Source organism: Acipenser ruthenus, chromosome 7 (assembly GCF_902713425.1).
Source record: "Acipenser ruthenus chromosome 7, fAciRut3.2 maternal haplotype, whole genome shotgun sequence".
NCBI classification, from domain to species: Eukaryota; Metazoa; Chordata; class Actinopteri; order Acipenseriformes; family Acipenseridae; genus Acipenser; species Acipenser ruthenus.
The window spans coordinates 66331473-66346036 of record NC_081195.1 but is presented as its reverse complement, the minus strand read 5'-3'; the positions used below and the strand labels follow the sequence as shown (position 1 = coordinate 66346036).

General features: G+C 43.6%; 1 protein-coding gene across 2 annotated transcripts in view; it reads right to left on the bottom strand.

Moving 5' to 3' along the window:
- The window catches only part of LOC117415535 (receptor-type tyrosine-protein phosphatase beta-like), a 48532-nt gene that overhangs the window by 19523 nt on the left and 14445 nt on the right, over positions 1-14564 (bottom strand). For both annotated transcript variants that reach the window (XM_059027642.1, XM_059027643.1), the window contains 15 exons: positions 13087-13362; positions 12262-12519; positions 10396-10659; positions 9794-10066; positions 8936-9196; positions 8050-8316; positions 7259-7522; positions 6361-6624; positions 5575-5838; positions 4966-5229; positions 3986-4255; positions 2947-3210; positions 2178-2444; positions 1570-1854; positions 539-817 (listed from right to left, as the gene is read on the bottom strand). In XM_059027642.1, the coding sequence (XP_058883625.1) occupies positions 539-817; positions 1570-1854; positions 2178-2444; positions 2947-3210; positions 3986-4255; positions 4966-5229; positions 5575-5838; positions 6361-6624; positions 7259-7522; positions 8050-8316; positions 8936-9196; positions 9794-10066; positions 10396-10659; positions 12262-12519; positions 13087-13362 (4020 nt within the window). The remainder of the gene's footprint in view (positions 1-538; positions 818-1569; positions 1855-2177; positions 2445-2946; positions 3211-3985; positions 4256-4965; positions 5230-5574; positions 5839-6360; positions 6625-7258; positions 7523-8049; positions 8317-8935; positions 9197-9793; positions 10067-10395; positions 10660-12261; positions 12520-13086; positions 13363-14564) is intronic.

The following is a 14564-nucleotide window of genomic DNA, read 5'->3' as shown; positions in this document are numbered from 1 at the left end:
TTGAAAATGAATTAGACGCTAGAGAGATCAGCAGCCTGCCGCCCTTAGAGAGCCAGATGCATTACAATGAAACATTTTGTATTCATTTCACTGTTATCACAGGTGGTTGTGTAGTTACAAAGCAGCTAAATATGCATGGTGGGGAAAAATGTCCACGCTGATTTAGTTAATTAACAAGGCAATCCCTAAAGCTAGACAGTTTAAAAATGTCATGTCATTCCAATACAAGGCATACAGGAGTGTGGTTGCAGCTCCCACGTAATGCCATTTATCTTGCAAAATAGCGTTCTTATTATAATGGGAGAGAACATGCACTGTAGTACAGTCTTTAACATAGCATGGACTGGCCCAGTATCACCACATCCTGGACAAAGAAACCAGCAGCATTTATATTATAATCCTCTGCACAGTAAATGTAATTTCGCCTGTTCCACATGTGCCCTTTACTCTTAAATGACACATAACCTAAACAAAAGTGCATTTTAACAATCGCTTAATAGTAACCCTGCCAGTGTGTAGCGTAGCTCGTCGTACTCACGGTCAATCATGGTTATTACGCTGTCTTCCGCTGCTCTGCTGACCATCTTGTCGGACAGCACCTTGACGGAGACGATGTAGCGCTTGTGCGGCTCCAGCTTGGCGATGTTGTAAGGCGAGCTGTCCTTGCCGGTGCGGCGGGAGTACACCAGCTCGCGGGAGCCCTGGTGGTAGCACTCGATGCTGTAGCCGTCGTAGTCTGACTGAGGGGGGCTCCAGGAGCAGGAGATGGCCGTGGAGTTCTGGGGCCGGCAGTGGATGTGCTGAATGCGCTCGGGTTCTAGATAAAAACAGGAGTCTCTTATAACAGTATTTTTACATGGTATATTTTTTTTTCAGTTTTAACAATAGTTATGCTATGCATTTGCCATAGTTTACCCTGGCTTGACATGCGTATTAATATGCTTTACCATACCTTGTTATTCTTTACAATGCTTACCTGTGCTTTACCATGCTTTAACCAAGTTTTGTTACACTTGGTTATGCTTTTACTATGGTAAACTGTTAGAAGGGAGTAACCCATCAAATCGGGGTTTGCAGTCGGGTAGTAGTTCCCAACCTTTTCTAATCTGGAGACCTTTATGGACTAAAATCACAAGTTTTTTTAAAAAAAATTATAATTTTGATATTAGCTATAAATACGATATAGTGGTCTATTAAATAGATTTCAACACTGGAGGATCATGTAAACAATTCAAATATGACCATTCCTGGGTTTTCCATATTTTTACAGGTAGAAATTAAATAAAATAAAGAGAATAACATGCGCTGCTGTATGTCTGATTTTCATTATTTTAACAGTGGTGGTATTTAGATCTGCCGTCGGCTTGATCAATAGAATAGATCAACAATCTTTAAAACAGTAGCTAACTTTTCTATTGAGCAAAACGGATTGTGTTACATGCAGGCAGTGCTTTACTAATTCCAGCACGGGAAATATATCATGATCAACAGATGTCCAAGAATCTTGATTTGAACTCAGGACTCAGTAGTAACCTGTTGCCTAGTCTAACGCTCAGAATGGCCACTTACTTGTTCGTATGGCTTCGTAGATGGGCTGGCTGTAGGCCCTGTTTGTCAGGGGGGTCCCGCTGACTGTGCGCACGCTGACGTTGTAGAGCCGCCCCGGGTAGAGCCCTCGGAGGATGCGGCTCCCGGACCTGCCGATCTGGTAAGGGTTGATCACGGAGAGGGGATCCTGGGGAGACCACTGCAGCTCAAAGTCCTCATATTCGGTGTCTTCAGGGTCCGTCCACGAGATCTCCAGGGACGTGTTTGTGACGTCCGCAAACGATATGGACTTGGGCGGCCGTGGGGCTTTGTGATTTAAAAAAAAAAAAAAGAAAACCGATAAAAAGTGAAGTTACTAAATTGAAAACCTAACAAAGAAAAGTCTGTCGACAAGCAGAAAAAGCCATCATTCCAACCTGAATATTCTCTTTCATTTCTCTTTTATTTGCTTTTGCAGTATTTTTCATTTGTCAAGGCCAATTTTCTACTACATAAAATAATTAAAATCCACCCTTACTCGTTGTTACTTGCGCACACATTTTATCAAGCTAGAACTAATCAATCACTGAAACACTAACACAGAAAACAGTATAATGTGAACAAAAATTAGAAAAGAAGCCTTCATCTACCTGTCCTTCCCTCTGCGGTGGCTTTGTTGGTGAGATAGCCGCTCTTGGTGGCTATGACCAAACTGTAGAGCCTCCCTGGGATCAGGTGCTGGAACAGGCACTCTCGCAGGGCTTCATTGCCGTCGCGCTTGTCCTGCAATGTTCCGTTAGGGTTGTGCAGGGATAGCTCGTATCCAGAAAGGTCTCCTGCAGCCTGGTTCCAGGTAAACCACAGGCTGTCGCTCTGGTTTTTGTTCAGAGCATGCAGTGCGGTCACTGGGGCCGGGACTAAACAGACATAAACAATTTTTTTTTTAAAACACCGTACAAAAAGTTTCTTGTAATTGCAAATTAACTAACATATTTATTTTATTCTGAAAAAAAAAACAACAACAATGAATAACTTTATTCTTGATGGTTTGTATTTTGATTGTACTTAATAAGCAGTGAAATTTAAAAAAATTATGATTTGAAAAAAAGGGTACAGTGTTTTACAAGAGAATATTATCTATTTCACTTTTTTTATCAATCGCTGTTTGGTGTTTCTTGGGGAGAAACTACTTTCTGACAAAACATACCCCAAAGATGGCTTTTAGGAGATGAATGACATTCAGAAGCTCAGGATTTACTTAGTTTCTTACGGCAAGATCTGCAAAATTTCAGTCTATCTACCAGTATTTATTGGGGCTGGGGAAGAAGAATTAAAAATAAAAAAGTTTCACATTTCCAAAGCAGGTACACTTTCCCCGAGCAGAACAGCTAGCATTCCTAGCAGCATGGCTGTCCGTACCTGTCCTTCCATGAGTGGAGGTCTCGTTGGTCAGATTCCCGCTGCGCGTCACGATAGCCATCTTGTACATCCTCCCTGGCAGCAGCCCATGGAATGAGCACTGCCTCAGGCTGGCTGTCCCAGGTTTGCGGTCGTGAAGGGTGTCATCGGGGTTGTACAGGAATATTTCGTAGGCCTCGAACTGTCCCTCGGAGGTCTCCCAGCCGAAAGACAAGCTCTCTGTGCTGTTCCCGGTGATCATTAACGCACTGACTGCTGCTGGGACTAAACAGACACAACAAAACAGCACAAGAGTTACCAACAAAGGAAATGCATTTCTTCATTTTACTTCTGTCAGCCAAGTTAGTATTTCATAGCTACCCGCTAATCAGGTAAGCACAGTGTGATGTTCCCCGGTGTATGACTACTGGAAATACTCAAGTGATCCCAAACTCTTCTAGAGTGGTGGAAACAGTGCTGGCATGCAAACAGAAGGGTTGCTGGTCAAATACTCATTCCTTCGTCCTTATAATCAGATTACAGAGCACCAGCATTACAGAATGTTTCCACCACATCCCAGAAACACTCTCCTACAGCGCACTTTTGATTACACTCCACTCCATAAGCAAGTGTGCTTGTTTAATTCTCACTGAGAAGGGAACATGGAGGGCTCTCAAAGGATTCAGAGTGGGTCAGTACCCTAGCCCTAACCCTACCCCTAACCTTAACCCTACCCACCAAAGCCATACACGCTAGTGCAGATCTGTCCAACCTTGTCCAACCAACAAACAAACAATAAAAAAACATAAAAAGACTAACATAACATTTGTTTAGTTTACTAAAACTAAATAATTTTGCTTTTTAAAACTTGTAAACACAACATCCACTGTGACTTCAAAAACAAAGACTACAAATTATCCTTGCAGCCGTATATCAAACCTGTTAACAGCCTTCAGTTAAATGGGATGCTTCACCTAAAAAATCAAGAGAGTCACATGGCAGAGCTCAATGAGCCATGCAGAGCATTGGACCGATGGAGACGGAGCATTGTGCTGGTTACCTGTTCTTCCTTCGGTGAGCGCCCCCTTGCTGTACAGCATACCACTGACAGTGATCACTCGGACCTTGTACTTCTTGCCAGGGGTCAGCTCATTGAACCTGTGCTGCCGTGCAGAGGCAAGCACTGAACTGCTGGCGATGAGGCTTTTTTCCTCGTTGAGCAGCTCCAGCTTGTATCCCTCCGCCACCCCTGCAGCAGCCTGCCAGCTCACAACCAGGCTGCAGCTGGTGTGCTTGTTATCAGCGAACAGGCCCGTCACAGGGGCTGGAACTGGAAAGGGGGTAACAGAGGAGAGGCAGAGGGGTGTTAGGAGGTGCATCAAGTTAATGTGAAAACCTGTTTCGGTAAAACTTGGAACAATGACAATTGAGAAGTCAGTGGTCTACAATTGTATAGATACCGTAAAGGCACATTACATAGGTCTCAATAGAAGTGATTATATAGATAGATAGATAGATAGATAGATAGACAGACAGACAGACAGACAGTCAGGCAGACAGACAGACAGACAGACAGATAGATAGATAGATAGATAGATAGATAGATAGATAGATAGATAGATAGAACTGTAATATGGTCCTTAACTAATGATTGGAGGACAATGATACAACCAACAAACCATGTCCATCATTCACGAGCCGCTTGCTGACTGGTGTAGTACTGTATCTGTGTACTGTTTGCTGTATCTGTGTAGTGTTTGGTTGGGCACTCTTGATCACAGTCTTATATGTTACAATGAAGAAACACAACATATATGTGCAGAATACTTGTTTCCCAGTATTTCTTCTAACAACACACAACAGGACAGTAGACTCTACTGTACATTCGTACTGAAATATCTATTCTAGGGAACGTTGCTAGCCAATCAGATAACTGGAACTTCCCAAGCAGCTTTATACTATACTGAAACACCCTTAAAGGCCTTGTAAATGGACCCAGCAGCCGTGGAATGAGAGAGGAGCGTAGGAGGGCGTGCTCACCAGTCCTCCCAGTGGCCGTGTTGTTGTTGTGCAGGTGGCCGCTGTTGGACTGGACCATGATGTTGTACAGCTCGCCAGCCTCCAGCTGGTGGAAGCTGTGCTCAAGCACCGGCTTGGGGACGGTGTGTGAGGAGACCATCCGGCTCTGCTGGAAGAGGGTCACAGTGTAGCTGTCTACATCCCCTCCCCCGGGCGTCCAGTTGATCTTCAGACTGTTCATCTCCCCATTGTTGGAGACTAGGATGTTCTTCACCATGCTGGGGACTGCAGAAAACAAAGAGGCGCAGAACTGAGCAACATAAGCCGTTCGGTTTCTGCACTGAGCAGAGGTAGTATTAAAATGTACTGCACTTACAGAATAAGATTCAAGCCATAATTCTCTAAAAGTAAGAACTAATATTTGATTCATAACATTAATTCATTTCAAATCTATTTGTAATACGTCAGAATGCACATTTGTGCTGCAAACTGAATTAAACTGCCCTGTGCAGTAGCGCTTGTCCACAATTTACCGCAGGCAAGCAACTGATCCACTGCCGTATTCAACGCCCTTTCAATGCACTCAGACTGACTAACGCAGAATACGAGCTTCCCTGAGGAATTCCTCACCTGTACGACCTTCAACGAACTCTGAGCGCTGCTGATCCCCGCTGAACGACAGCACCACGATCTTGTAGAGCCGCCCCGGCGTGAGTGAGGTGAACTGGTACTCCCTGGCAGTGTTGCTCAGCGTTATAGAAGGGAACACCGTCATGTCGTTGAAGAGGAGCTGGATCTCGTATCGATCCACGTCGCCGGGAGCAGGGGACCAGGTGACCCGCAGATCCTCGGTGTGCCTGTCTGCCAGAGTCAACATCCTCACTGCGGCTGGGACTGGTGGAACAGAACAGTTCAACAGGACATGGTTTCATCACAAACCGAGTGGTATTGTACTAACAGATGGGGCAGCTTGGTGGAACTGCGTAGGACATTCAGTGGCATAACTGGTGTGCTTTAAATCACTGTTTACAGATAAGAGACATGACACATGTACAATTATAGCTGTTGGCTCTCACAACCTCGGCACATAAAGGGTCTGATTTTAAAGACTTAATGCCGCAGTATTCAGATCCACTGCCATGCTCTTCAATTGAATGGGGCTTTGTTATCAATCACAAAATCTGAGTTAAACTAAATGTGTTTTGCCCACTGGTTATGTAGTTGTAAACACACTCAACTTAAAGTACATGGTTTCCGTGGCCGCAATAACATTTTTAATAAGAATATGTATGCACTCAGGTGGGCAGTGTTTCCACCACTTACAAGTACAAAAAGCTCTTCTTTGAATTAAACAATTATATTTGATGGCCAGGTTGGCGATCACGCAATAACAATGTAAATCAATCCTTTGCTTACACGTTCGTGCGTTGGTTGTTTCGCTGGCCTCGTACTTCCCGCTTCTCTTGCTGACAGTGATGATGTACAGTCTCCCAGGGACCAGGGAGTGGAACACACACTCGTTCTGAGACTTGGGGATGGTGGTGGTCCGAATGAAGTCGCTGCTGCTCTTAATGATCACTTGGTAATTGTCGAAGTCCCCTGTCGCGTTGTGCCAGGACACTATGAGGTAGTCGCTTCTCGCAGAGTTGCTGGCTCTCAAATACTGTACCTTGGAAGGCCCTGAGAACACAACAGAAAGACACCTGTTGCTAATCCGCTAATCCTGCAGTATGCAAATGTAAAGACAGTGAAGATCATCCTGTAGCTTAGTAACATTCCAGACAAATTCCATTTAATGCCTCTGTGTGAGGGGTTACCTTTGATATGTCAGATCAGAACTTGCTTCAGTTGTTTTACTGTGAAGGTACGTGCATGGTTCACGCATTCGCTGCGCAACACCCTTCTGTTACAAAGGTCTGGAATTCAGCTGTGTTTGCTTTAAGAGCTTTTCACTGCTTTTAAGCTTGCGATATATCCATCATCAAAGTATATTTTTAAGGACCCACATACTGTATACAGGCACGAGTTAACTTTGTTTTGTTTTGTAATATATGTTGCGTTAGAGCTTGTTTTTTTTTTCATTAGATGCATCACTGGGCTGTTTATTTTCCACTTTCACTTACTTGAAATTGTTTGTGTTAAATAGCCCAGTTTACTTCTAAACGTAGTATAAACTACATGCTGCTGTACTGTTTCAATGACAGGTTTGCATCCTGTCTGTAGCTCACAATGCAAAACAGAAAAAAGGGAAACGCCTTTGCAGTGAACTCTACCTGGAGACAGCCGCCTTGATAAAAGAGAAGCAGTGACTTACGAGTGCGCTCCTGCACGAAGGTGTGGTTCTCATAGATCCCGCTGCGCGTGGTGATGGAGATGTTGTAGAGGTGCCCCGGGATCAGGGAGCTGAAGTCACACTTGCTGTTGGTTTTAGACACCGTGACAGCGTGCACTGCTCTCTCGCGGTGGCTCAGGGTCACCAGGTAACTATCCACATCCCCAGAGGCCTGCCGCCACGAGACACTGAGGAAATCAGTCCTCCCATTGTTACTCACTGTGACTTCACCCACCGCAGAGGGAACTGTCCAGAGAGAGGGAGAGAGAAATGGCACATTGAGAGACTGCTCTCTAATGGGAAAAAGCAAAACAGCAATAAAAAGAAAAAAGGAATTTAACATTGAAGAATACTGTACATGATTACGTAAAGTACACATATTAAGGCACTAACATTCTACAGCTGGCAATGTTTATTTGAACTGTGTGGGGTAAAAGAAGTTGCCCTGTTATATAAATGCACTATAAAGTACAGCATAGATAGATACAGAAGTAAACTTTACATGGAACAGTTATAAATGCAGTGACCAAAGGAGTTATGACAAAGATTCTCAACTAGAAATACGAAGACCGATTTTCTCAGCCCCAGTTTAAGATAGTGTCGCACCTTCCCACTATCCTTCCCATGATTGCAGGCTTAGCTTTGCTAGAGAGGGCAACATGTGTTACTGTACATCTCTGAACTGGTGCACACCCATGGACCAGTTAGCCAGCCCCTACAGAGTGGAATGTATTACTATTAAACTTCAGAAGACGCATTCAGTGCCTCCCTACCTGTCCTCCCCTCTGCCACAGTCTGCCGAGAGGGGATGACCCCGCTGACAGTAGTGACGACCACCCTGTAGAGGCTGCCTGGCTTGAGGGAGTGGAAGTGGTAGCCGACGGTGTCCGCCGACACGCTCTCGTTCTTGATGACGATGCTCTCATGGATGAGCAGGACCCGGTAGGACTCGATGTCGCCCCGTGCCCGTGCCCACGTGGCGTGCAGGCTGTCCGTCGTGCCCTGGTTGCTGATGGTCAGGTTGGTGACTTGAGATGGAACTGGAGGGCAAACAACGCAAGCATGCAGGCAGATGAGGGTGTGCGGTCAACTCGAACTCAAATCAGGCAACACTAATAGTGCGAGCCAGCAAGTTTTATATTGTGAGATCTGGAGTTCTTTAATATAGAGGCCCACTTCTATCTTTAAAATCCCAAACTTATCAGTTCTGAGACAAAAAATATTACATAATTTTGTTTACACGTATGGTAATATTCCATTCTTGAAATGTTTATGAATAATAAGTACATACATACAAGTGTGCTCAATGTGAATATATAAACAGACGTTTTCATAATACTAATTGATAATGAATGCTACTATGAAAGCCTTTTCAGTTTTATAATGGTAGTTGACTTCAATGGATTGTTTTATATGTTTGTACAGTATTCACATATGACAATACGGACTTGTATTGCTCTAAACTGTGGTGGACCAGAATAGCATTTGTTCTATTAATTCTAGGTGTTGTCCTACAAATGTACAAGTTTTATGGTGTCAGTATTAAAATCTGTTTTCAGATTTTAATACTGTTTCATTAAAATAGAAAAGAATGCTTGTAAGTATATGACTGTGTAGATGAGCAGATCAACACAGTCGTGCAGAAATGTCACATGGTACCTGTTCTCCCCTCCACTGTTGTTCCATTGCTCAGATCCCCGCTGTTGGTTGTCACAAGGACTGTGTATTTCCTTCCCGGTATCAAATCACTGAAGGTGTACTCCTTCAGGTGTTTCTGTAGATTTGTTTCTGTCACCGTGCTGTCCCTGTGCTTCAGGGTGGCCAGGTACCCGTCCCACTCTGCTCTGGGGGCGGCCCACGTCACGCTCAGAGACGTCTCGTCAGCATGCTTGACACTGAGCTGCAGGACAGGGTGGGGTGCTGGGATCGGAGAGACGAAAAAGGGGAAAGAATCATAGAACTGAGCTTTAAGGGGTTGTTCAGAGTTTACCCAGGCAATGTCTTTAGACTCCTCATTCCAGTATGTGTGTGGCTGTGACCTTTCAACTCTGTTGGTTCCACCTGCTCTACATAGTATAGTACAGAACTGGTATTTGAGGCTGTCTGTTAATTTTACTTACTTACTTGTCGTGTGAAAATGTGTGAAACGCTCTGAACTCACGCCAAAACCAATGCAGAACATTACAGTATCTCCACCTATCACACACACCTGTGTGAGCCATTCAAACCTTCTGTCTGGAACGATGTCAAATTGTAAATTAATACTTTTTACAGAGGATGGGGTGCACTATTTCTTTGGGGGGGGGGGCAATCTTTTCTTTAAACACCCTGTTTATATCTATGCAATCCCATGAGGAACTACTGTACAGTCCTTACTCTACACACAGTATACAAATAGACAGCTTTGTTATCATATAATCATAAAAATCAAATATATGGAATGCCTTCCATATTTGCAACAAATGGAAGGTGTGGTTATTTAAAAATAAAGTACATGCCGTATATACTGTCTCGTACCTGTTCTGCCTTCACACTTAGCAATGCTCTTCAGGTCTCCACTCTCCACAATAACCGCTGCCTGGTAGAGCCGCCCCGGGATGAGGTCCAAGTTTCTGATCTCGTACTGTCTTGTGTTCTTGTCCACTGTGCTGTTAACTATGGCAACGGAGTTGTTGAGCAGCAGAATGCGGTAGCGCTCCCATTCACCAGCAGGGGGAGCCCACGTCACTCTCAGAGCATTCTGCCAGCCCGGAAGAGCCCGCAGCTCCAACTGGGAAACTTTCTGAGGGACTGGAGCAGAGGGAAAGCCCTTAACAATAAAAGGACAACTGAACTAAACAAACAAGTTCTAGTTTTGAAGCCTTTACCCTCTTTTGGCATTTCTAGATGTGGTTTGATTACTAATTACTAAAGTATTATGCTTGCTTTTATGTATTACAGGAAATACATATATTACCAACATGTGTTAAACATAGCATTGTGATAATACTGCTAAGCGCATACAGGTAATGTGCCTGAACTTCATGCGCAAGTCTTTGGTATAGTTAATATAAACTAATCTAATATAGATTAGCTTGGTAATTAGTGTAATAAAACTGCCAGTATCAAGCCTGACCTACCAGTTCTGCCTGTAGCCACTGCCTCACTCTGTAATTCACCGCTTCTGGTGCTAACAGTGACTTGATAAAGGCGCCCAGATACTAAGCCACTGAACACAGCTTGGGAGGTGCCTGGAGGCAAGCTCCTCCCTTGTGGGGCTGCACTGTTGTCCGACAGCGTTGCGGTGTAGGACTCCACATCTCCTGCGGCTCTGCTCCAGGTAGCAGTTAAGGTATCCAGGCTACCATTGTTTGAGACTTTCAGATCTGAGACTTTAGCTGGGGCTGACGAGAGAAAAGACAACTTCAGATTAGATGGCTGCCTGCGTGTCGTTCGGAATTGGATAAGCAATACATTTCATAATAGATTTTATTGTTAGCTGCGTTACTGGCCTGGCCTTCACAGAGGCTTCTGTCTGAACTGGGGGCTTCATTTTGAATCTGTATATGCAGTAAGGGAAACTCTTTTGTGAGCTCTGCAGTTGCCCTGGCTGTGCAGCTCTCTGTGCACGCACTGCTGCTAGTAACTGGTGAGCAGCTTGCTGCTGATGTCCTGGGTAACCGCAGTGAGATACATCTTGCTTTGTTAGCGGCTCGCCTGACTGCAGTTGTCCTTGGAAGATTCTGTTTTCAGTGTTTTCAGGTGAAGCACGCAGCCTCCTGGTTTTCCATAAAGCTGTGCAGCAGTGGAAGGGCTGGCACAGTGTAAGTCGTGGTGCTGCGCAGCCGTACTTCTCTCAAAATCAGTGAAATCCTTGACTCTTTCCCGATCGGATTGAAAACAAGCGACCAGACAGGGCAAGGAGCTGTTGTTCTCCTCAGATACTTTAAAAACAGTATTGTTATTATAATTTATACAGCATTCAAGATCGCTTCAGCCAATCGTAACACAGATTTTCCAAGTAAATATTCAAGTAAATATGTAAATATACCCTCAACCATGTAGTGACACACTGATAAACATGTAATTACTGCCATGCAGTTACACTGCAGAGCCCGCTAACCTTGAGAACAATTGCACTCGGCAACACATGCAGGCCATGTGTTTTTATTTTGCCACGGTAACAAGGCGCTGCTACTTGATTATTCCATATATATATATATATATATATATATATATATATATATATATATATATATATATACAGACATTGCCATTTTAGTATGATGAAGATAGCACTATGTGAAACAAATACAAACACAGCAGATAAAAAAAAAAAACAATCTTAAAAGTATAGCAAAAACACTACAGAAAACCTAAACTTTAACCTAGAAAAGTACAACAAAGAGTTAACAACCCCAGCATCAGAACCATGGAAAACAATAAGGTTAAAAAAAACCAGCATGCTGCCAATTAAAAGACAACCCATACAAAGTGAACGGGGGGGGGCGGCCCTGGATTGAGCAGCCAGAAATCCCAGCACAGCAGCAGAGGAAGGGTGGAGGTGATACCCACAGTATCTTGGAAACAATTACAAACACCAAACAATATGGAAACCAAACAAAGTGCTCGACAATAATTACATTAAGAGACAAATTCCCCCTGAATTCACCTGATCTATCCCTGATGGACCATTCCAGCTGGAATCTGTCAGAGGAAAAAGTTACTCATAAAGAATCAAAGCGCGCGGCCAGCTTCAAAAACTGCATTATTCCTGTGTTGTTCAGAGTACTACCAAGGTGTACCATTGCTGAAATTAAAGAGGAAAATGGTATACATTGAAGAAGGGGCGCGCATTAAAAATATGTTTTGCAAATAACTTACCACAACATGACTCAGAAACCCATAATGCTGCAATAATGTCTTTCTTTTACCACTGATAATTCAGTATGTCCAATTCTGCTACTTAACTCATGCTGTAATTTACAGTGAGGTTTAAGGATTACCTGTCCTGGCCAGTTTGAAGGATTCATTGTGCAGTCCCGAGGCCTCTGTGATTACAGTGAGATTATAGAGGTGTCCCGGGATCAGTCCTGGGAAGGTATAGGTGGTGGCACTACTCTCCAGAGTCAGGTTCAGAATCACACTCTTGTCATCCTTCAGCAGCACTCTGTATCTGTCCACCTTCCCCAAACCGTGCTGCCAAGAAGCAGACAGGCCGCCTGTGACTCTGGAGAGCTGGAGATTCTGCACGGCACAGGGAACTAAGAACAAACACACCGTTTTAATCACAGTGTAATGATGCTCATATTTTATTAGTTGAACCTTTAAGAGGGAAGGACCAGCATGCATGTTCTTAGCATAGACAGCGTGAGTTGACCTGCCCAGTAGAGCAGAACATCATGGGCAGATACAGATACATTGTGAAGGATAGATGCACAGTTAGATGTAGGAACTGAGTGGCTTTTCAGTTCAATATATAATGAATAAAGTATGATATCACAGGCGTCATTACGGGTACAAGTCTTGCACAAATACTAATCATATTCTCTCCCTATGCAATGTACTGCTCAAATCTTTGACACACATCTCAAATGTTGGGAAAGCATTGCCCTTTCAAAATCGTAATACTTATTTCTTGGCTATAATCATCCCAAACGGTAAGAACTATAGCTCAAATTGCTCCATATGCATCATGATTTACCATTCTTATGTGACAGCCAGCTCCCAATGGCCACAAGATGCTTCATCGCTGTGTCAAGTCAGGTGCAATATTTAGGTCCATCAATTAATGAACAGGTTGATGAATAAAGTAGTCCCATGTGCATTACCTGTAGCTCCGGCAGTGCGGAGGGCAGCCGAGGTCTTGTGTCCAGCCACAGCAGTTATGCTCGCAGTGTAGCGGCTGCCAGACATCAGGCTGGTGAATGTGGCCTCTGTGGAGGCGCCCCCTGGGACCTGTACACTCTGCTCCTGGCCTGTGTCTGTGCCCAGCAGACTGACGTTATACCAGCCCACATGGCCGGGAGATGCTGTCCACTGCACTTGCAGGCTAGTGCTGCTGTGGGTCTCCTGATTGATCTTAAAGTTTTCTGGCTCCATGGGATCTAGGCAGAAAAATCAGAGAGCAAGTCCGTTACCCACTATCTAGCTGACTGTGAACTAACAGTAAAAGAAATCCTTATAATACTTAACTTAAGGTTTAAATTACAATAAATTTGGCTCCTTGATCCAGGTTTTACCGTACGTGTTCATGTTTTATTTACTTTATTTTTAAATCTTGGATAACCATATCCCCAGTGGCATGGTGATGAGGTGTCAAGCATTTCCCAGTGTGTTTATACAGGAGAACTATCTCTTTGACAGAAACTTAGAAATTATTCCATTACTGTTCTCCATGTTTTTTTTGTTTTTTTGGCGAGCTTCTGTTAAATGATCTTGGAGCCTTGTGTACTGTAGCTACCCAGCAAAAAAACAATTTCTTTGCACGATGCTAGACGAACGCTTTTCCTATATTTGATTGGTTGCTGCTTGCACTAGTCGATTTGCACTGTAATTTGGCAGTTTTGCTATGCTTTCCCATCTTATGCTATACATTACCATAGTTTAGCACAGTTTGCCAAGACTCTGAATATACTTTACCATACCTACAGTACCTGTGCTTTCCTGTGCATCTCCAAACTTCACTTTTCTATGCTTCTAACATGGTCAACTTTTGTAAGGCTAAGTCCTATTGTGGGGGGACTGGCCAATTTACAGCAGCTACATGTATTCAATGAGACAAATGAAATAATAATTTAAATAAATCAATTTCCTGCTATATATCATTTAAAAGCTGCACCCTTCGCACTTGAGCAAAAACTGCACTTACTTTCTTTCTTTCTTTCTTTCTTTCTTTCTTTCTTTCTGTCCTGCCCTTTAGATGTATGATGTGATATGATTGTGATAGCAACATAAATCTATCTGTGGCTAGGGAGCTGAAAAGCTTGCGTGTGCGCTGAAAGAGTCTCGCAGGAAACCGTACAGAAAAGCAAGACTTTAGTCTTTGGAGTGCGTCCGAGCCAACCTCTACTTCTGGAATTTAAAAATCCTTGAATTTTTTTTATGGCTTCCTCCAAAGGTGCCCTACTGTAACAGCCTTCTGAAAGTCCCGAGCATTCAACAGGCCCTCAGTCTCTGTGCAACAATACTAAGAAAAACAAAAAGGGCAGGGGATGTTTTTCAGCAAATGTAAAATGCTATTTAGTAGGCTGCTGAAAGTGCAGCTCATACAAATATCATTCACAGGCATGAAATGACATGCAGAAAA